At 34.9% G+C, this 20,464-nt stretch overlaps 5 protein-coding genes across 5 annotated transcripts; 4 read left to right on the top strand and 1 right to left on the bottom strand.

Annotated features, from left to right (window-relative positions):
• Positions 1 to 2,968: 2,968 nt before the first annotated feature.
• On the top strand, positions 2,969 to 9,832 carry LOC129873384 (auxilin-like protein 1). Its single transcript, XM_055948467.1, has 8 exons — positions 2,969 to 3,684; positions 4,494 to 7,911; positions 7,981 to 8,047; positions 8,182 to 8,252; positions 8,336 to 8,401; positions 8,486 to 8,575; positions 9,058 to 9,234; positions 9,566 to 9,832. Exons 1-8 carry the CDS (start codon positions 3,314 to 3,316, stop codon positions 9,599 to 9,601), a joined length of 4,296 nt encoding a protein of 1,431 aa, XP_055804442.1. The 5' UTR covers positions 2,969 to 3,313; the 3' UTR covers positions 9,602 to 9,832.
• Positions 9,833 to 10,034: 202 nt separating this feature from the next.
• On the bottom strand, positions 10,035 to 11,958 carry LOC129873385 (dihydroflavonol 4-reductase). The gene is made up of 6 exons (XM_055948468.1): positions 11,714 to 11,958; positions 11,398 to 11,567; positions 11,102 to 11,296; positions 10,851 to 11,010; positions 10,550 to 10,742; positions 10,035 to 10,461 (listed from the first exon to the last, which is right to left on the bottom strand). The coding sequence occupies exons 1-6, from the start codon at positions 11,856 to 11,858 to the stop codon at positions 10,185 to 10,187; spliced, it is 1,140 nt and encodes a 379-aa protein (XP_055804443.1). The 5' UTR covers positions 11,859 to 11,958; the 3' UTR covers positions 10,035 to 10,184.
• Positions 11,959 to 16,146: 4,188 nt separating this feature from the next.
• On the top strand, positions 16,147 to 16,503 carry LOC129872717 (uncharacterized). Its single transcript, XM_055947637.1, has one exon. It carries the CDS (start codon positions 16,147 to 16,149, stop codon positions 16,501 to 16,503), a length of 357 nt encoding a protein of 118 aa, XP_055803612.1.
• A 1,318-nt stretch (positions 16,504 to 17,821) lies between these two features.
• Positions 17,822 to 18,518, top strand: LOC129873589 (uncharacterized). Its single transcript, XM_055948712.1, has one exon. It carries the CDS (start codon positions 17,944 to 17,946, stop codon positions 18,325 to 18,327), a length of 384 nt encoding a protein of 127 aa, XP_055804687.1. The 5' UTR covers positions 17,822 to 17,943; the 3' UTR covers positions 18,328 to 18,518.
• A 760-nt stretch (positions 18,519 to 19,278) lies between these two features.
• On the top strand, positions 19,279 to 20,030 carry LOC129873857 (uncharacterized). The gene has a single exon (XM_055949050.1). It carries the CDS (start codon positions 19,536 to 19,538, stop codon positions 19,902 to 19,904), a length of 369 nt encoding a protein of 122 aa, XP_055805025.1. The 5' UTR covers positions 19,279 to 19,535; the 3' UTR covers positions 19,905 to 20,030.
• The last annotated feature ends 434 nt before the right edge of the window (positions 20,031 to 20,464 follow it).

Genomic DNA, 20,464 nt, shown 5'->3' with positions numbered 1-20,464 from the left:
CTCTCTCGATTTCTCTTTTGCTTTTTAGCATTGTAATATTGATTGGACATAAGCAAATCTTGACTTTTTCGATTGCCATATCGGTTACTGTATTTAAAGTCTCTAGACATGATGCCATAAGTGAAAGTTTTAAAAAGTTGAAAAAGCAATATGATTTGACGTCAGAAAAAATATGGGAGTAATAACAAATACACCTAAGTGATAAATATCGATCAAAGAGTGGATACAGGCTATTTGTATATTGTTCTGAGGACAAAGGGATGCACGCTTGTGTTTTATTTGCAGTTCTTGTCCATGCAATCATACTAACTTCTTTCATGAGCTTAATTTAATGTATATATTATATGGAGTCTTAATCTACAAGATTAGGTTAATAAGTACTACACACTGTATCCATACATGATTAAGTTCACAGACATTAATGATTGAAATGAGTATTTGGCTTTAGCAAGATGTGATTTTGAATAAAGTTAACCAACATATTGGACCCAGAGGCATACACTCTTTAGCCTTTAGGAGCCTTTTTTTCCTTCATGGCCTCAATTGCACAATGCCATAATTCACATTTCCCTTCCTTTTCCCATGGTATATTTTTTCCAAGAAATGCAAAAGCATTCATCATTTGGCCTCTTGGCAATTCATAATTGGTTAGTTGATGCAAAGAGTAACCAAGAAGAAGGGCTTATCTCTTCTTTTTTAGACATATTAAAGTAGTTAGAATAATGACATGTTTTGGATCTAAATCTTGTCTTTCCTATGATACAAACAATTTCTTTGAATCTTTGAACAAAACATAAAGCTAATGCTGAGAGAAAATATCTCTCTGTATTTAGCTAAATGCGTGCTCCTACTTAGAGGATAAAATTAATGTTAAAATAATCAAAAGTAGACATCCTTACTTAAGACTAACTTAGCACACACATTGCTATAAATAAATATCCCACTACTTTTATTTTGTGTGGTTTATATCCAAAATAAATCTAAGATCTTATCCGATTAGTGAGGATTTGCAATTAAGATATGCCAACCCACATATATCTTGGAAAACATAGGCAATTATTATGACAATTATGTTTACTGATACCAATGTTGTTATAATTGACGAGTACTAAGGTAATCTGTGTGGTTTTAGTTGAATAACAGAGTTGTCATCAATAAGAGCTGGTTGTCCCACTCACCAATTAATCAAGTGAATTCTATACAGCATATTATTTGAAACAAGTTGTATAATATAGGGTTAGTACTGTTGGATCATATTTAGTAAGGGACAAAGCATAACCTAATTAGAACCATCCTCTTCCATCTATTTATTTGTTGTGATGTTCATATTTCTACATCAACAACAGTTGTAAGGAGGCTATCAAAATCCCATCACCTAAAATATTTAAAGCACTTATGACTTAACCAAGAAACCGTTTAGGTTTGTATATATATTTCTCTATTTAAAATTAATGTCATCCATCTACCAAAATATACTCTTCTTAATTGTGTTGATTTCAGTCTTAGGAAAAATAGCTTTCGTTTTCAATTGAAACAAATAAATTAATTAAACAAGAAAATAAGGGTGTTTTCTTGTCTGTATTGTTGACAAAATAGGCAAAGGCATTAGGTGTGGCCTACAAATTAGAGAGGGGATCGCAGATTTTTTGTATTCTTCTTAACAGACTAATAATGAATGAAGTGACGGAGCTACAACTGATATTTATGCAATTTTGATCGTCAAATCTTTATATATGTGATATATGAAAAAAAATTAAAAATACAAATCATTGAAATTTTAATTTCTAAATATGCCATTGGTTGAATGTACTTGATCAGTAAAACAAGATCAGCACTATTGGTTTATGTTCTTCAAATCTCTTCTAGTATTAATTTATTTACATTATTTCAAATTACGTCTCTTTAATTTTTCTTTTCTTTTCTGACATACAATTTTTATATTAATTAAAGAAGGTAGTACGTACGTATATTATAAAAAGAAGTTTGGGGGGACAGTTATATGATTAGTTGTTTGAAAATTGAAATACATGGAATGGGGCCAATTAAGTCTTACGTGCAATCCACAAAGTTTGAGTTGTTTTGAGTTTTTTTTCAGTATCCAGAATCTCACCAATAAGGCTAACCATGACAGTTGCTTAATTTAAAGTTTGAGTTGTTTTGAGTTTTTTTTCAGTATCCGGAATCTCACCAATAAGGCTAACCATGACAGTTGCTTAATTTAAAGTTTTTTAAAATGGGGAAAAAAACAAAAATAGCAGCTCATAAGTCTTTGTAGTTATAGCTGCCATATGGGTTAATCATTCTTTTAAAATTAGTTTAAGTTGAACAACTCTTTAATAATCTAATTTTTCACTTGTAATTAGGCAGTAATATACTCACTCTGTTCCATGTTACCCTTTAGGATTTTTAGTAAAAATGTTTATGCTTCCTGGATTGTTTGGAGAGTCAAACGACTTGTTACACGCACACACAAAAAATCAACTTTCAGATCGATTTTTTTTACAATCTTGAATCAATTTTTGAACTCATTCACATTTGTTGGTGGACATTCGATACTGATTTGACACATAAATTTTAAAAAATTTTAAATAATTATTTTATAAAAATGTTCAACAACAACAACAACAAACTCAGTATAGTCCCACCATGTGGGGTCTGGGGAGGGTAGAGTGTACGCAGACCTAACCCCCACCTTGAAAGGTAGGGCGGCTGTTTCCGAAAGACCCTCGGCTTAAGAGAGAAGAACAAGGAAGGAGAAACAAAGAAAACAAGATATAGGTCAGTAGAGCCAAGCATATAGAAAACAATATAAAAATATGAATAATGAGAGCGATAAAGTCAGGATAGAAAAGATCGGGAATAAAAAAGCATTAACTACTATACATAAAATAGAATACCCACAGTAAATTGAGCCAACAAATATAAGCAGTAAAAAGGAAATTAAAGTGTCTACCGGTTAGTTATGTATTATAAAAAGGAAAAAAAAGAAGTAGAGCTGCAGTTGATGAGCAGCAAGATGTATAACGTCCCAGAAAACTGCCGGAGTTTTATCCAATGGGCGACCACGCCTACTGTCATCTTTCTCTTTTCCTTTTTCCCACAAACGTTAATCGCCCATCACAATATATTTTACTAACCAAAAAGTTTCCTCGATATTCAAAATCCTAAAAAAGAAAAATGTCTTCTTCTTAACATAAGTTTCAAAAAAGCAACTTATAATTCCCATATTACCCTTCATTCTTTCCAGTTTCCACCTTCCCTGTGAACTTTTTTTCTTTTTTTTTTCCTTTTGAGAATTCAGAGTGACATTTCCATGGAAAATCTGTCACATTCATTTGCTAAAAAGAGTTACCATGGAAGTGGGTTCATTACAACACCAACGAAGTCTATTTACGACGACGTTTTTGGTGGTCCGCCCAAGTTCGGAGTACCAACATTAGCTCCTCGTTACGAGGATTATACTGAGATTTTCGGAGGTTTTCACTCTTCCCGAGCTTCCTCTATTCCCATTTTGGATCTTCCATCTCTTGAAGACGACGATGATCGGCTCTCCTTTGATGTTCAGACTTCTCATTTCGACTATTCTGAGATTTTTGGAGGTTTTCCTGTTTTTGATTTTGCCCTTTCTTACGAGGATTTGGTTCGTCAGTCTACCTCTGGCTATGATTCTTCTGACGAGGCCTGGTAATTACCTTCTTTTTTTTTGGATTTTTGTTCATTGAAAATGTGATTAGTCTGGTGAAAACTGCTAAAATACGTTAGCAGTAATACATTCACTGCATTTTTTTCGTATTAGACTTTGGAAATGGTTGGTTGCTATTTAAAAATTGAGACAAATAAAGGGAGATTTTTTTGCTGCAAAGGCTTCGGGAATTAAGAAGGCAAATTCTTCATTTTTAAAAAATGAAAACACTGGTATTCAGCCTTGCTTCATGTTCATGTTTTGATAACTCTATCCACCGCCACTTAGATAAATAGGAAAGGATAATCTAATTTTTCTGCTCAGCTTCATCGACCGCTAGGCCATAGTGTGTTGGCCTTAATTTCTTTAATTTGAGCTTGTTTATGTTTCACGTTCTGTTATGCTTTCCCAAACATTGTGGTGTAAAACTTTGGTTCTATTGGAATCCAAAAAGTTGAGATTGAGGTTTCTCTCCTTGGATCCTGTAGCTAAGAGTGAGTATTAGTAATTGTGATATATGAATCCATATGTTTATTTAGGCAAAGAACTAATTTCTTTAAACAAAGGTCATAAACATTTATTTTTAAGGATAAGTTGGTAAAAAATAATAGATATCTTTTACATGTCTATGTCTGAATTAGGTAATTAGGGTGCTATGTTTTTTTCTTCAATTTTACCTGTTAAAATTAGTAGGATCAGTTTTATCCTTCTTGGTGTGAACATGTGGCAAGAAAAAAGAGATCTCTTTTTCTGTTCAAAGGGGTTATAGTTTTATGTTTCATTTATTTCTTTTTTCTTTTCCTGATAAAAGGAGTCCAGCTCAAAGTGAGACCATGTCAAATGAGTCAGATCCTTCTGCTTTCTCTGAAAGGAGTCACAGCTCTTCTAGTGCTGATGTTCATCATTCATCTGAGGACACCAAGCAGTTCAACATTTCATATCACAATACTTTCCAGAGGAGTGAAGGAGTTGTATCAAATGGCATGACACATGTCGCTCCTCTGCATGCTGTTCCTGGATATACTTACATGGTCAGTGGAAATCAGCCTTCTCAAAATACAGAAGATGAGGAGGCACCTGGACAGGCAACTGTTGATCTCAACTACAATGTGGACTTGAGTGGACCGGTTTTAGAAGACAAGCAATACAAAAGAAGAACGTCACATAAAATGAGCAGCAGCTATATCATGCATGGAAGTGATTCAAAACTTCCAGAAAAATGTAGTGAGGCTAGTTGTACTCCAGATAAGCCATTCTTAACTGTCTCAGATATCAGCTTAAGAACTAGACCGTCAGGGTTGCCGCCACCATCAAGACCACCACCTGCCAAGACTGCCAAAAATGATAAACTTAACTCAAGACTCAAAGCTTCTAACAGTTGTGCATTTGAGGGAAAACAAGGTGATAATTCACAACCTTACTTTGACATGGAAGTATATGCAAGTTCATCTGCAGCAGCATCTTCTGCAGCTATAAAAGATGCAATGGAGAAGGCTCAAGCAAAGCTTAGAAATGCAAAAGAGCTAATGGAGAGAAAGAAGCAAGATCTAAATTGTTATGCAGAACATTTGGAGAATGGTATTTTGGAGGAAAGACCAAGCAAGATATCTGACAAAGATGACATGGAACAAAGCATATGTGTTGGAAGAATGGAAGAAGTCTTTAAGAACAATGAGGTTATTTCAGGTAATATTGAAGACGGAGAACAGTTCAAATTTACTGGAAAACGTGAAGAAAGTGAGCAGGATAAGCCTAATATGTCATCTCAACAACCGTATAAAGCTGAAGGAAGAGTTGCATGGAGGGAAGGTGTGGAATTTTTTGAAGTAGTTGAAACTTACCCATCTTGTGGTTCTCCTGAGAAAGTCAAGATTGAATCTGGTTTGCTTCATAATATGGAGTCGCATGAATACAGACAATCCGAAGCAGCCACTGACAGACTTGACCATCTAGAAACTTGCAAAAATGTTGCAGCAAAGGAGGTTCCAGACTGCAAAGAGAAAAGTGAAGAAAAAATGGGTATAGGGTCGTACCAATGGGCCAATACGCATCAAAGGTCAAAAGAAGAAGATTTGTGGGGTCAATTGGAGCATAAGGAGACATTAAAAGCAGAAGAAAACTTATCGGATGTTAGTATGAGTGAGAAACATGTTAAAGTCCATCAAGAGGGAACAAGTGAGAAGCTAAGCAGCAGTTCTCATCAAAATGTAGAGTACATCAATGGAAGTGGCCAGAATGTGAGTGAATGTAAAGCTACTGTGAAACTAAGTGGTGGAAGGACAAAATTAAATGATCAAAAGAGATGTATAAATACTGATTCTAGGCATATTGATATAGAACTGGTGGCGGAGTCTGAGATTGAAGAATGTGAGGGAGGACTTTGGGATGTTGTTGATGAAACAGGAAATGGGCAGAGACTAAATGAGATATTCAGTGGTGAAGTTTCTGAAAAAGAAGGCGCTATTCATTGGGAGGAGAATGCAAAGAAACCAAAAGAGGATTTTAAATCAGAAAAGAACGATGAGAAGTCAGAGGTAGCTTGCAAACAAGAGAACAATGAGAGGGACAACGAGGTGGATTTCAAGATGGACCCAATGGATCATGATGCAAAAGGTGCTTTTGAGTGGGAGCAAGAGGATAGCCAATTTAGAGTGGCTCTCAAGAAGAAAGAGCATGAAGGAGAACAAAATGACGCTGAAGATGGAGAAGAAACTGAGGGAAGACTGAATGTTGCTTTCGAAGGAGAAGATGGTGATGTGGAAATGACTGAGGTTTTGGAGCAGCAAGAAAATAAGAGAGAACCCCCTTTGTCTTCCAGATTAGAATTTGAGAACATATCTGAAGAGGCCAGTGGGATTGGAGAAACCGAGCAAACAATTGTTTGTGATGTTAAGTGGGATGAATTACACGAACAGACCGAAGATAGCTCCCCAATTGAAATGGTTGGGTCTGTTTTGAAGCAGAACTCTAATGTTGAAGTTCGCAAGGATGCTATGGCGATTGATTGGGCTGGCCGACCAAACTATGAGACTCTACTTGTGAACAAAATGTCCAAGAAGCTGGAGGAAAACATCGGAAAGCTGGAAGCAACTCAATCAGCCCTTTCCTGCAAAGAAAATGAGAAATTAGAAACTGAGTTGCAAAATTGTGAAAAAGAATCAGAAGTTGGACTGACCAATCTGCTTCCTAAAGATGGATGCAACTCTGTTTGCAAGAAACAAGATCTCTTGGAGCATGGAAAAGATCCAATTAGAAGAGAAGATGCAATAGGGTCTACTTCTCCGAATGAGCATTTGACCAATCCAGGTGGAGATGGTATCTACTTAGGTAAGGTATCGGATAGACTGAAGAAGACAGCCTCTGAAATGGGAAATCATTCTGATCAAAGAAATGGAAAACTTCCTGAGCGCCTCTCTGTGAATACCAAGGTATTTCAGTCTGGCAGTAACCAGGAAGTTGCAGAGGAAAAGCTAACAGCTAATAATCACTCTAACCATAGAAATGGAACAAATGCTGAAGGGACAAGAGTGAACACCAAGGTTGTTCAGTCTGGAACTTCGCAGGAAGTTATGGAAGAAAAGTTTACAGCTCATCAGGTTTCCAGGGAATGGGCCACAAATGCAAAGAAAATTGGAGATGCTTTGGCTGCTGTGCTAGAGGATGTTGAAATCCTGTCAAGTACAGACCAGAGAGACACAACTGGAAATTCCCAAAAGAAAGAGAGAAATACAAATAAAATCGTTACCCCTGAAGCCCAAAAAAGGGATGAAAGACTGAAAAAAGAAAGAGAAATAGAGGAAGAATATATGAGAAAGTTAGAAGAAGAAAGGGAGAGAGAAAGGGAAAGAGAAAAGGATCGGATGTCAGTAACTCGTGAAGCTCTGGAAAGGTCATATCTTGAAGCCCGTGGGAGAGTAGAAAGAGCTGCCATGGAGAAAGCTGCAACTGAGATACGTCAAAGAGCTATGGCGGAGGCCCGAGAAAGATTAGAAAAAGTTTCTGCAGAGGCCAGGGAGAGATCTTCAGCAGAGCAGGCAGCTACGGAGGCTAGGCTCAAGGCGGAGCGGGCTGCAGTAGAAAGAGCAACTGCAGAGGCTCGACAACGAGCTTTTGAGAAAGCAATGGCTGAGAAGGCTACCCAGGAATCGTGTGACCGAGTGGAAAGATCATCTTCTGAAAAAATTTCTGCTTATTCTAGGAGCGCAGAAATGAGACAGAGCTCTTCTTCTGTGAGTATCTCTTCCTTCTTAAATGTAGAAATGCATGCTGGCTGCCTACTTATTGGGGTTTGTTGACAGGAACAACATGCGTATCAGAGCAAAGAAACCTCGAAACTGAGATATTCATATTCTTCAGCTCATGCGGGTATGTAGTCCAGTTTTCCCTCATGTTTCCTGATCCATTAGTTAGAGATTCTGAATTTCCTGTTTGTTTAGCACAAATAACTTTTTAAGATTAAATTTCTTGTGAACCTTCTAGTAAGATTAAATGCTTTGTAGGTATTGAAGGTGAATCACCTCAAAGATGTAAAGCTCGGTTGGAGAGGTATCGCAGAACATCAGAGCGTGCAGTATGTGCTTCCTAACCATCTTGTCCCTGTTGGAAGTTAATTTTCTTTTGTATATATAAAACTTTCTTTTGGCTTGATTTCAGGCTAAGGCCCTAGCAGAAAAAAATATGCGTGATTTTCAAGCTCAGAGGGAGCAAGCAGAGAGAAATGTATGTATCCATCTCTTTGAATAACGCCATATACCATGAATGATCTACATTTCGTATTGTCTTACCTGAGGGATTTCTGTGCAGAGATTGGCTGAAACTCTGGATGCTGAAGTGAAAAGATGGTCAAGCGGGAAAGAAGGCAATCTACGTGCATTGCTTTCAACTTTGCAATATGTATGCCTGCTCTTCTAATGCTTGTCTTTAACTAATCAAATATTAAATGCTTATTGAAATAGTGTCAAATTCGTTTTAATTCTATACCAAATAAGTATTCATCAGTATATATTACAGATTGACCTTTGCTTAGTCATTTGACTTCTTAAGTCAAAGGTGTTTCATTCTCATTTAATAGTTCTATTCAACCAAAAAAATTTAGTGTATTGAGCCATAAATCTTAAGCTAAATTTAGCTGCTCAATCTTGCTCATTTTATTGAGGATTTTATTTGTCAAATTGTTACATATGGGCTGTACTATTAATCATAGCACTGAGAAAGCTCTGGCTGACATCAGAACATGACTGCATGACATGTCAATAGTAAAGATTAATTTTGAGTTCTTGGTAATTAGTTATAGAAGCCTTTTCACACTTGTCATCATATGATTTTTGGTCAACCTCCATAATTTTGAAACTCAGTGTATCTATTCCTAATTGCAGATTCTTGGGCCTAATAGCGGTTGGCAGCCAATTCCACTAACAGAAGTTATAACTTCTGCAGCGGTGAAGAAAGCTTATAGGAAAGCAACACTTTGTGTGCATCCCGACAAATTACAACAGCGAGGTGCTAGTATTCATCAGAAGTATATATGCGAGAAAGTCTTTGATCTTTTAAAGGTGTGTATTTAATTTCCAAGAACTTGAAGAATCTACATCCGAATTCACACCGAAAATTAAGTAGCGTTAAACCTTGTACTCCGAATCGAGGTCCTAACTGGCAATGAATAGGCTGTTCTGCATGAATCTGTAACTCTAATCAGAATGGCCTTATTTTGTGGTGACCTAAAGACAGACTATCATCTGCGACCTTATAGAATTGACCTCTGCCTCCTAACTCTAAAGTTTTTCTTCCTGCCAGCTTCACCTGCCCCTCTTTTTCCCACGGTCCGTTCCCTTTTATTGTCTTTTTTGAATTCTCATAGTGGTTATCATTCTTCTGTGTCTACAGGAAGCATGGAACAGATTCAACTCTGAGGAGAGGTAGTTGAAGACTTGTTTGCTCGGTTGAACATATAATTTGCACAGTAGTGAGTAAATTCTCGTTCTTATAGTTTTTTTTGTTTCTTCATGTAAGCACAAGCTTTAGAAATCTGCCCCGAAAGAAAATGGGCTAACATGGCTATTCATTGAAATGAAACTTTCCGCGAAAAGGCTGTATTATTGTGTTATGATGTTATTGTTTTTATAATTATTATTATTATGGATTTTATCATTATCATCTCTAGTTTCCTCCAATGATCACCAAAAAGGGTAATTGTTTTTGGCAAATTGCATGCAAGAGCCTTGAAAACAATTTTTCCATAAAATTAGATCTTGCTAATGCAAAGCTTATAAATTGGAATATTAGTATGTCCTTATATTAGTATCCAGATCCTGCAGTGATTAGAGATATTTTTTCCTGCAAAATATACCTAGAATTCTTTGAGAATCAAGCAAGATGAGAATTTCCGTATATTCATTGGCCATTTTACTCATTTTGTATTGAAAAACCTCAAACAGATATCAAGAACAAAGAAACATACATGTCGCTAGGCAAGCTGGCCTTTTTATTTTTTTAGGTTGCAGTTCTAGATTTCACCATTTGTTAACTTTCCTGTACAATTTGCAACTGGTGCATTCTCCTTACCACTTGCATAGTTTTCAGTAGAAATGGGAATGGCTTCTTTGTCTTTTACGTTGTCTGCAGTGCTTCGGGTAGAAAAGGGAAGCAACTGCTTCTGTCGGCAAGTCTCAATGGCCCCTTTATACATATCCTCCAAAGTGTATTTGAATTGAAACCCCATATCCATAAGCTTCTTTGATGAAAAAGACACTACGGGCAAGCCCTTATCGATACCTTTAAACCTGTTATTTTACCAGATTGAGTTACCAAGCCATCACTTTATGAAGGAGTCAAGTATACTTAGGAATACAGAGGAATGGTAAGGCTTACTCAGTAGGAACATAGTACTCTGGCCATTTCTGTCGCACCATCTTAGCCACATCATAGATGATAGCGTGATGGGACGAGCAAATGAATCTTCCCTCTGCCTTGGGGTGCTCATACAGGAATATATGAGCCTCACAAAGATCATCCAAATGCACATATTGGCCTTGTTTAATGATGCAGTAGTGAGCTTCATTCCCTACACATCTCAGTTCAATTAAGCCCATGATTGTTGAAAGCTGTTTATTAAGTAATTATTGGGATCAAAGGAAGTGTGTGTCTTCTGTACATTGTGATCATATCATACCAGTAATTAGTGAAAGGGCAGTGATTAAGCTAGGTGGGAACGTAGGTGTGATGAATGGACCGACAACCAGTGGTGGTATGATGCTAATGAAATCAATGTTATTCCTTTTAGCTTCTTCCATTGCAGCCTTCTCTGCCAGTATCTTGGAAACAAAATACATCTGCAATGAAATTAAATTACAAGGCAATATGATGAAAGTACTGTATTTTTTTTAATGAACATATAAAAAAGAAAAGAATAGTCAAACGAACCCATCCTGTCATCTTCTTAGCATATATGAAGTCCAAATCGCTCCAGCTGGTCTCGTCATAGAAAAGTTTTTGGTCCTCTTGGACATCAAGAGTTCCAGCAGATGAAGTGAAAACCAGCCTCTCCACTGTGTTAGCTTTAGCACATGATTCTATGATACTTAACATTCCCCTGACTGTTGGTTTAATTACTTCGTTCTGTCATGTATATCAATGCCATAGGGTTACGTTAGTATTTATCAGCTAGAAATGTAACGAGGCAATAAGTATAGATGAGTTACTCTGTTGCATTATAGTACCTCAGGGTCCTTGGACTCGAAATCCATCGGTGTAGCCACATGAAATACTCCTTGACAGCCTTGAATGGCTTCATCAAAGCTTCCTTCCACTGTCAAGTCTGCTTTCCACAACGTTAAGTTGGTATCAGCTTTTGGCAATTCCAACAGATGTTTCACCTTCTTCTTGTTCTCTACAAAAGTTCATGCATAAGAGACTGTCATACATCTCTCTGGATTCTCATAATGTAGGTTTGTGCGGATTGATTAATGGGTTTATAAATTATTTTAGACTGTCAATGTATAGAAGTTAAAACTCTTAAATAAAACAAAAACATACCAGGATCACGAACAGTAGCATGGACATTATAACCGCGTTCAAGGAGTCTCATGACAAGCCAAGAGCCAATAAATCCAGCTGCTCCTGTGACGCAAACTGTCGGTGCCTCCGGAGGAGAAGGGGCATCAACAAGTTCACTTGCCATTTTCAGAAATGAAAGATAAAAGAGTCGGAACAATTAATCTTACGTGACTGGACTTAATTACTAGTACTAGTATAACAATTACAACGAGATGAGCTTTTATGTATGTTTGTCTTTATAGAGTTTGCATATAGTTAGGACTTAGGAGTGGTAATGTTAGATGGTAAGCACGTGCTCATTGCTCAACGCACCATTCACTAACTTGGTTGGATTAACCAAATATGACTGGTTGGTGAGAGAGGAAGAAAATGGGTTGTGGGTTTGAGAGGGTCAGTGTCAAGTGTCTAACCACTTTCTTATCTGCATATAATATAATATAGAAAGAATTATGTGCTGTACGGCGCTTTGATTTCACTTTTCTTTTTATTGGAATCGGTTTTTTCATAAGGTTTATGGGTATTTTATCTTCTACAAATTTTACTTGTCGGATTATGCTGGATATATTATTATTGTATTGGAAAGCTCATTACACCTAAAGTTAATAATGAATCGCTTTCACATTGGTGCTTTCGATAATTTAAAAACAATTATTCCGTTTCAATTTGTTTATCTTACTTGCATTTTTAATCCGTTTAAAAATATATATATCTTTCCTTTTTCTACACAATTCTTTAATTTTAATTTTTTACCTGACACAAGATTTTCAAGCCTTTCTTATTTTCTTCAACTTCGTGTCAAGATAAAAACAAACAATCAAATTGAAACAGAGAGAGTAGAAATGGATGTATGTTTTTCTTTCGAAGGAATGCTAAATGTTTTCTTTACCTGTTTAAAAATTTCAATTTGAATCGTTCTAGAGATGTTTATATGTACTTTCAATGCTTGCCGCATTTTTAAGGAATTATTATACTATATAGTCATTCTTCAAAATAATAGTTCGTTGATGTATGATATACATGATTATTTATGTATAAATCATATATATTTAGCTAGCGGTGATAATTATTTTTAATCGATCTGTAACTCATCCCTTTTTTTACGCACAAGGATCCAAATAGTGATGAATTCATAGACTTTAACAAGGTTTTAAATTCTTAAAAAAAAAGTTCAACAGTCTATGAAAACTTTTAAGTAGAAAAATCACCGTGTCGATTAATTAAGACTCCTGAATAGAAAATTAACAGAAAATATTGCTACATTTAGAACAAATAACCCAGGTTTATTTGTTTTTTAAATTTTTAAATTTCATATACTAATTATTCATAATATATTCTATTTATATATAAGAATAAGGGATAATGGTCCGAAAAAATCCTAAATTTTGACGAAAATTGCGGTAATAATCTCAAACGTTGAAGTCAAAATTTTTAGATTTTTCATTGACTTCAAGGATATTACATTCAACTCAAAATCAAATTCGTTGACTTCAACCATACAAACTAGAAAACATAAACACTTTCAAACTTACATCAATCCAAGAAAATGCTTCAAGTAGCTATTTTGATCCAAACAGCAATACTTTCAAATTTAATCCAACCACGAATATACTTTTAAAATGCACTATTAAATAGTGCATGGAGATAATAAAGTCAATTCAAAGTTTGGGATTGTTACAGTAACTTTCGTCAAAATTCGGATATTTTTAGGACCATTATCCTTGAGAATAACTATAATCTTCATTAAGGTCCTTGGAGCTGGTGATTGATTAGAGATGATCCGTCAAGTGGTCGACAATTATCTATATCCATCAACATTTTGATTATGTTTAAACTTTAATTTAATCTATCTTATAATATAAGCTAACGAACTTTCTATCACTTTTCCCGCTTTCTCTTAAACTGACTGTACCCGTTCAAACACGTTGATCTTTTACTAATCATAATATAATATGTACGAATTGATTTGTTTTCAATAAAATGAAATATATAAAATTAAAAAAATTGTCATCATGGTCTTGGACTAGCCCAAATATTAATTAGCATATTTGATAGCATGCCTAATTTGAACTTGGAAGCTCCATAGTCACACTTCCATTATTAATATTGTTGTTGTTTGCCAGATATTGTCAGATTTCATCAAGTCAAATAATTTGATTTAGCAGGAGAAGTCAAAAAAAGGAATTCGAGCTCTGCTCAGCCATATAAATATACTTTATTTCAACATCACATATATAGCGCACGCAACTTTTGACAACTAATAGTAGGAATTAAATATGATAACTCCCTTCTCTAGCTAGTAGCCCAAACTAGCAAGTTACCTGTAAAACATATTGTTTTTCATCATTCAATATCTTCTTCACTTTAATCCATTCCTTCAAATTGCCTATAATTCAAGAAATTTGGGTGCTGTTTCAATTTTTCGTAACTCGTACACTAATTAATTAAAGTTAAGCCATGTTAAGAGCAATGAGCACACGAAGGGACTATAGAGGATATGGATTATTGATTAAGGAAGAGGAGGAGGATGAGCCTTGTGCTCCAATATTGGGAAACCCAAAATTGAATAGAAACAGAACAGTTCCCGCTGCTGCTAAATTCTTTAGCTCTTCATCCAAGAAGGACAATTTCCAGGTGAATGTTCAGGTAAAGGAAGCGAAAAAGGCGAGCAATATACAGTCTATTCGAAACGAAGAGAAAGAAGAAGGCAACAGCAAGGCCTGAATTCTCGAGGTACATTCAGTATGTTAGCGAGGGAGGTGTTGCAGACTAGTACTTCCTCCAAATCCAACAATATTGCTGCAGTAATGTGAGATTATACTTGCAGGTGTTTTTTAATTTTGGTTCTTTAATTTGGAATATATATATATATTAGAAGATCATCCATCGATAACTTTTTTATTACGTACTAGTAAATTCATACGTGGTTGTACTGTTGTAAAGTATAGAATTAATTTGGAGTTGATGATGAGCATGCTGTTCATGTCAAAATGTGTATATGTAATGTAACAGATCAGGATTTAGGAATGTTGGTTTGTTTGCTATTTTTTCTTCTCACTTGATCGTCGGAGATTCTGAGATAAACTGTGGGCTGTTATTGGAAAATGTTTATGGAAGATCAGCAAGAAACAAATTACTTGGAAACGGTTCAATTTTTTAGTTTATTTTTTGGTATGAAGTTTTCTCCTAAAATATGCAAACGTCTCTTTTCAAATTAAAAGCTAGTCCTCGTTTTCACCTAACGACCAGAGAGCAGGGGTTTTGGACATTTTACATCCTTGAATGTTTCATTAGGACACAATATTGTTTACATTGGCGTTAAAGAGTTGATGATAAATTAGTAAAAATATTTTTTTATTTAAAATTTCATAAAGAGCGTGTAAGAGGAAAATGTGATAACTAATATGATATGGAGAGAGTATATATAATAACTCTTACAATATCAAAATGCCAAAATGTATATGCAGGCAACTTTTAGCCGTGTTTTAAAATGCCCCATTATAGCAATGACTTAATCTGGGGACTCAAATTATTTGATAAGATATTACTATTTTCTCTTAAAATTTCATAATTATTACTTATAAGTTTCAATTTAGTTTCAAAATTTTCATTAATAACTTCACTTGAATAGACGTTTAATTAGTTAACAAATACAGCCTCTATTCGTCAAAATTAGACGCTTAACCCTCTATTTTATATGTGGTCTAGCCTCTAGGTGTTCGATTTTGAGATATAGGTGTAACTATTAGTAATTGATTTAATCGACTTCTACTATGCAGGAAGGTTTTAAGTCTTGAATTTGAAATATAAAAGGTTTCATCTAAAACTTAATCAGGCACATTGTAAAAGTGGCACAATAATTTAATAAAAAAATAAAGAAAGAAATACTCATACGGCATGATGCCTATTTTATATTTTCTTGCTTACTCTAAAACGGAGACGTTGGCTTACAGAAATCAAATAGTTTATCCGAATTGATTTATTTTCAACTAGAAGAAACATGTAATAATCATAGCATGCCTTGTTGGAATCAAGAAAGTAAGTGTATTTTGGATGAGGAAGTCAAACAAGCTCTGCTCAGCCATACATACTTACAACCACAAGCGCACGTAACCTTAGAAAAATAAGCTAGAGGGCCACATATATATCACATAAGTGTTACGTACTAAAATACCTCAACTAATATACAGTAGTAGGACCTTTAAATAACTCCCTTAGCTAGCTGCTAGTATCCCAACCTAACTAATTAAAGTCTATAACATATACTTTGATCTTCATCTCTCAATCACTTATTTTCTCTATTAATCTCTTATTCCTTCATTTTAAGCCTAGTTCAAGAAAATTTGGGAGCTGTTTTGTTTTTCGTTTACTTGTGAGTAATACTATACTAATCAATTGAAGCCATGTTTAGAGCAATGAGTACACGAAGAGACTATAAAGGATATGAAGAACTGATAAAGGAGGAGGCACCTTCTGCCCCATTGATAACATTGGAACCAAAATTGAGTAAAAGCAGAACGGTTCCAGCTGCTGCTAACTTCTTTAGCTCCTCGTCCAAGAAGGTCACGTCCGAGGACAATTTCAGGGAGAATACTCAGCTAAAGGAAGCGAAGAAAGCAAGCAAGATCCACCCAATTTTTAGTCTATTCGAAACGAAGAGAAAGAAGAAAGCCACTGCTAGGCCCGAATTCTCGAGGTACATTCAATATGTTAGAGAGGGAGGTTTTGGTGATGTGCTGCAGACGACTTCCTCCAAATGTGGGGTTCATTAATTTTGCTTCTTTAGAATATTAGCCAGTCATCGATTACATAATTAATTCTTTTTAAAAAAATCATAATGTGCGATTTTCCCATACAAGTTTGAGGGGATGATAATGATGAACATGTTGTTCTTGTCAAATTAAGTATGTATGTGTAATAGATTAGGAATATATGTTCGGTTGCGTTTATGTTTGCAACTACGAGTGAATCCAGTTCTAGTTCCACTTTCACAAGTTGTTACTGTCGTATTTAACTTTGTATGGAAAAGGCCATTATTATCAGTACTTCTCCGTTGCAATAAATAGTAGAGTGCAAGTAACTCTCATCAGTGTTAACTTTCACCATTTGCATATCAAGGTATATATACTACAATTTTTTGATTAAATACATTGCAATATTTTTTTTCTTACTTTCCGTATTTTGGTCTAGCTAATTTAATCGAGTATTTTTTTTCCAACAATTACGGTGGGACATCATTCACTTAAACGGAACGAAATGATCTCGTCTTGTTGCTCAGGTTAAAAAGAGATGTCTTCGATATTTAAAGAAGCACTTTAATTAAGAAAATTGATCTTGACCAGTTTAATAAGGTGTGTGTTTCTATTATACATCAAGAAAAGAATAGCAAAAAAAATTCACTTCCTTCACATAATAGTCATATACATGTACAAAACTCTTCTGTTTTAGTTTATTCAGTTATGAATAATTCTCTGTTCTTCAAAATTCATTTACATCCCCATAATTATGTAAAATTCTACATATATATGAATTGTTTAGGTGTTTGATTTTGTACAATAATTCAATCAAAAAAATAAAGAAACACTGATAATTCGGGTGGTGATTATCTAACGTACTAAAACAACAAACTTTTCATCAATATCTTTTTTGTTTCAGAGAAGAGTATCCGTTCAAACATATGCAATTAAGTTCGTTGTTATTCACTGATCAAATAGTGTTTATCTAAATTGATTCTTTTCAACGTAAGGAAAGATACAAAAACTAAAATAAGAAATATTATCTTTAACATCTACTAAAATATATTTTCATAGCATGCCTTGTTAGAATTAGAAAAAGTCCATGGTCACACTTCTATTATTATATATTGTATATAATTGTTCTGCCATTTATTATGGTCAGAATTCCAGCATATAAATATTTATCAGGAGAAGTCAAAACAAGGAAAGTTCCAGGTTTCTTCAGCAATTGACTTTCAAAGCCTTAGGAACCACGTGAGAACACACAATTTTTGTAAGGTGAGGCCACAACTTGCTTTAAAATACAGCAATTAAATGCGTAACCCCAACCTAACTACTACTCCTATATAACATATACGTTGTTTTCTTTATCTCTCAATCTCTTCCTTCATTTTAAGCAGCCTATAATTCAAGAAATTTGGGTGCTGTTTCACTTTTTTGAAACTTGTACGTACACTAATTAGTTAAAGGTAAGCCATGTTTAGAGCAATGAGTACACGAAGGGACTATAGAGGATATGGAGTATTGAATAAGGAAGAGAAGGATGAGCCTTGTGCTCCCATATTGGGGAAGCCAAAATTGAGCAGAAACAGAACAGTTCCAGCTGCTGCTAAATTTTTTAGCTCTTCCTCCAAGAAGGTAACAGATGAGGACAATTTTCGTGCGAGTGCTCAGGTAAAGGAAGCTAAAAAAGCGAGCAAGATTCACCCGATATTCAGTCTATTCGAAACGAAGAGGAAGAAAAAGGCAACTGCTAGGCCTGAATTCTCAAGGTACATTCAGTATGTTAGAGAGGGAGGTTTTGGAGATGTTTTGCAGACGAGTACTTCCTCCAAATCCAACTTGGCTGCAGTAAATTAGTGACATAAAATATGTTTTTAAGTTAATTTGGATTTTGTGGTACAGAAGATCATAGATTATATTTTATAAATAGTTCACTACGTGTGGTTTTACGGCACTAAACAATTTGGAATTGACGAGCCTAATATTCAATTGCAATTGTAATGAAGTGTGTATATATACGTAATAATATTTAAATTAAATTAGAGACAGATTCAGAATTTTGAGTTATTTATACATATTAAGCGAATTTCTTAACAAATGCAAACTCAAAGTTTTGACGAAAAATATTGGAATATCACTATAAAGAAACAAAAAGTTGAAATTAAATTTGATAGGTATGGGATATCGCATATGCTTATTCTTTGAATGAATCAAAAATCATAATTTGGAAGAAAGGTATTCCATCATTTGAATTATGTATTGCTTGGGTAGAAGGAAGAAAATGTCTCCAATCTGAAATTAAAGGAAATAATTTAATATACTTAAAATAAAGTTGGACGGAACAAACTTTTATTCCAGTTTTTTTCTAAAAGAGGCATACTCATTCAAACATGTCGGTTATTTGGCTAATCAATTACACTATAAATTTATCCATCTTTCAGTTTCATGGTTTCTCTGGAAAGAGCGTACTCATTCAAATAAATAGTCCCAGGCCTTAATATATCCAAACATTAATCGGCGTTCGTTGGATCTAGATGCAACATTTTCCTTATCATGCGCCACACTAATAAAAATTGTGTATGTTGGGATTGAATAACATTACTTTGAATTTGAATATTAAAAAAATCTAATTAAAAAATATTTCTATCTTAAACTGATCTTACACAAGGTCAGAATTAAATTTGTCGTGACCTACTGCAAGCTAACTCTATGGCCTTTCATTTTCTCATATATGGTCCCACTTCCATTAAATTAGTTGATTTTAGCGCTAGAAAGTCAGACAGGGAAAGCTTTGCTGTTAGCTTCTCCAGGAAAACGAAATTTCAACCCTCCCATTTCATATGGCGTTCGCAAATTTTGAAAAATAAGGCCACTGACCATATTTGTGTCAGAATACCTCAATTAATAGCAATTAAATAACTCCCCTTTCTAGCCAACCAAACTATTTAATACTTCATTGTTACATTAGCATTTCTCAATAGGACCAATTTTTCTTCCTGCATCATTTTAATTACGCCCAGTTCAATAGATCTGGAAGTTGCTTTATCCGTTAATTTAGTTTAGCCATGTTTAGAGCACTGAGCACACGAAGAGATTATAAAGGATATGATGAATTGATTAAAGAGGAGGCACCATCAACTCCACTAGTAGAGCCAAAGCTGAACCGAAACAGAAGCGTTCCAGCAGCTAAATTTTTTAGTCCATCCAGGAAGGTGACGACGCCGGAGCAGAATTTCCCGATGAGTCCTCAATTGAATAAAGAAGCGAAAAAAGCTAGCAAACTTCACCCGATATTCAGTCTATTCGAAACGAAGAAGAAGAAAAAGGCAACTGCTAGGCCCGAATTCTCGAGGTACATTCAGTATGTTAGAGAGGGAGGGTTTGGTGATGTGTTGCAGACTTCTTCAGTTCCTCCAACTTCACCACGGCTGTAGATTGATTAAAGAAATTTGGTAATTATGATGGACCACCTTGATTTTTTGATTTCCTGGTACAGAAGATCTCGTTGATAACAACTTGATATATAATACTAATAATTCATATCATCATGTGATTTTAGAGATCCTTAAAATTTCGAGGTGATATATACTCTTATCAAGCTGTCCATGTTTATTCATGCAAATTACAATTTAAATTGTGGCTATGGATTAAGATCCCTGCAGTCTAGTTTCTTCTTCCCATTTTTGTTTACAGTCTTAACTGGAAACTAAGGCTGCCAATAATAATACACCAAAGCCGGAGTTTACTGGTTTTGCCTAATGAAGAGAACATTGAATGAAGTATGATGAATTTGATTACGAAAATAAAACTTGAGATAATATTCATTTTTATTTCTTAATTTATTAATTACGAGTAAGCATAAAAAGAATTTTTTTCATTTTCTTAACTTTGATCCACCGCCTCTTTCATCCTACTAAAGAAAGTCAACTTTGAAGCAGCGGTATCATGTGGCCATCATGAGCATTAGTTAATACTCACTTATTAAGTCGCAGTA

Source organism: Solanum dulcamara, chromosome 11 (assembly GCF_947179165.1).
Source record: "Solanum dulcamara chromosome 11, daSolDulc1.2, whole genome shotgun sequence".
Taxonomy (NCBI): Eukaryota; Viridiplantae; Streptophyta; class Magnoliopsida; order Solanales; family Solanaceae; genus Solanum; species Solanum dulcamara.
Note: the sequence above shows the minus strand (reverse complement) of the source record. Positions and strands in the feature narration are given on the sequence as shown.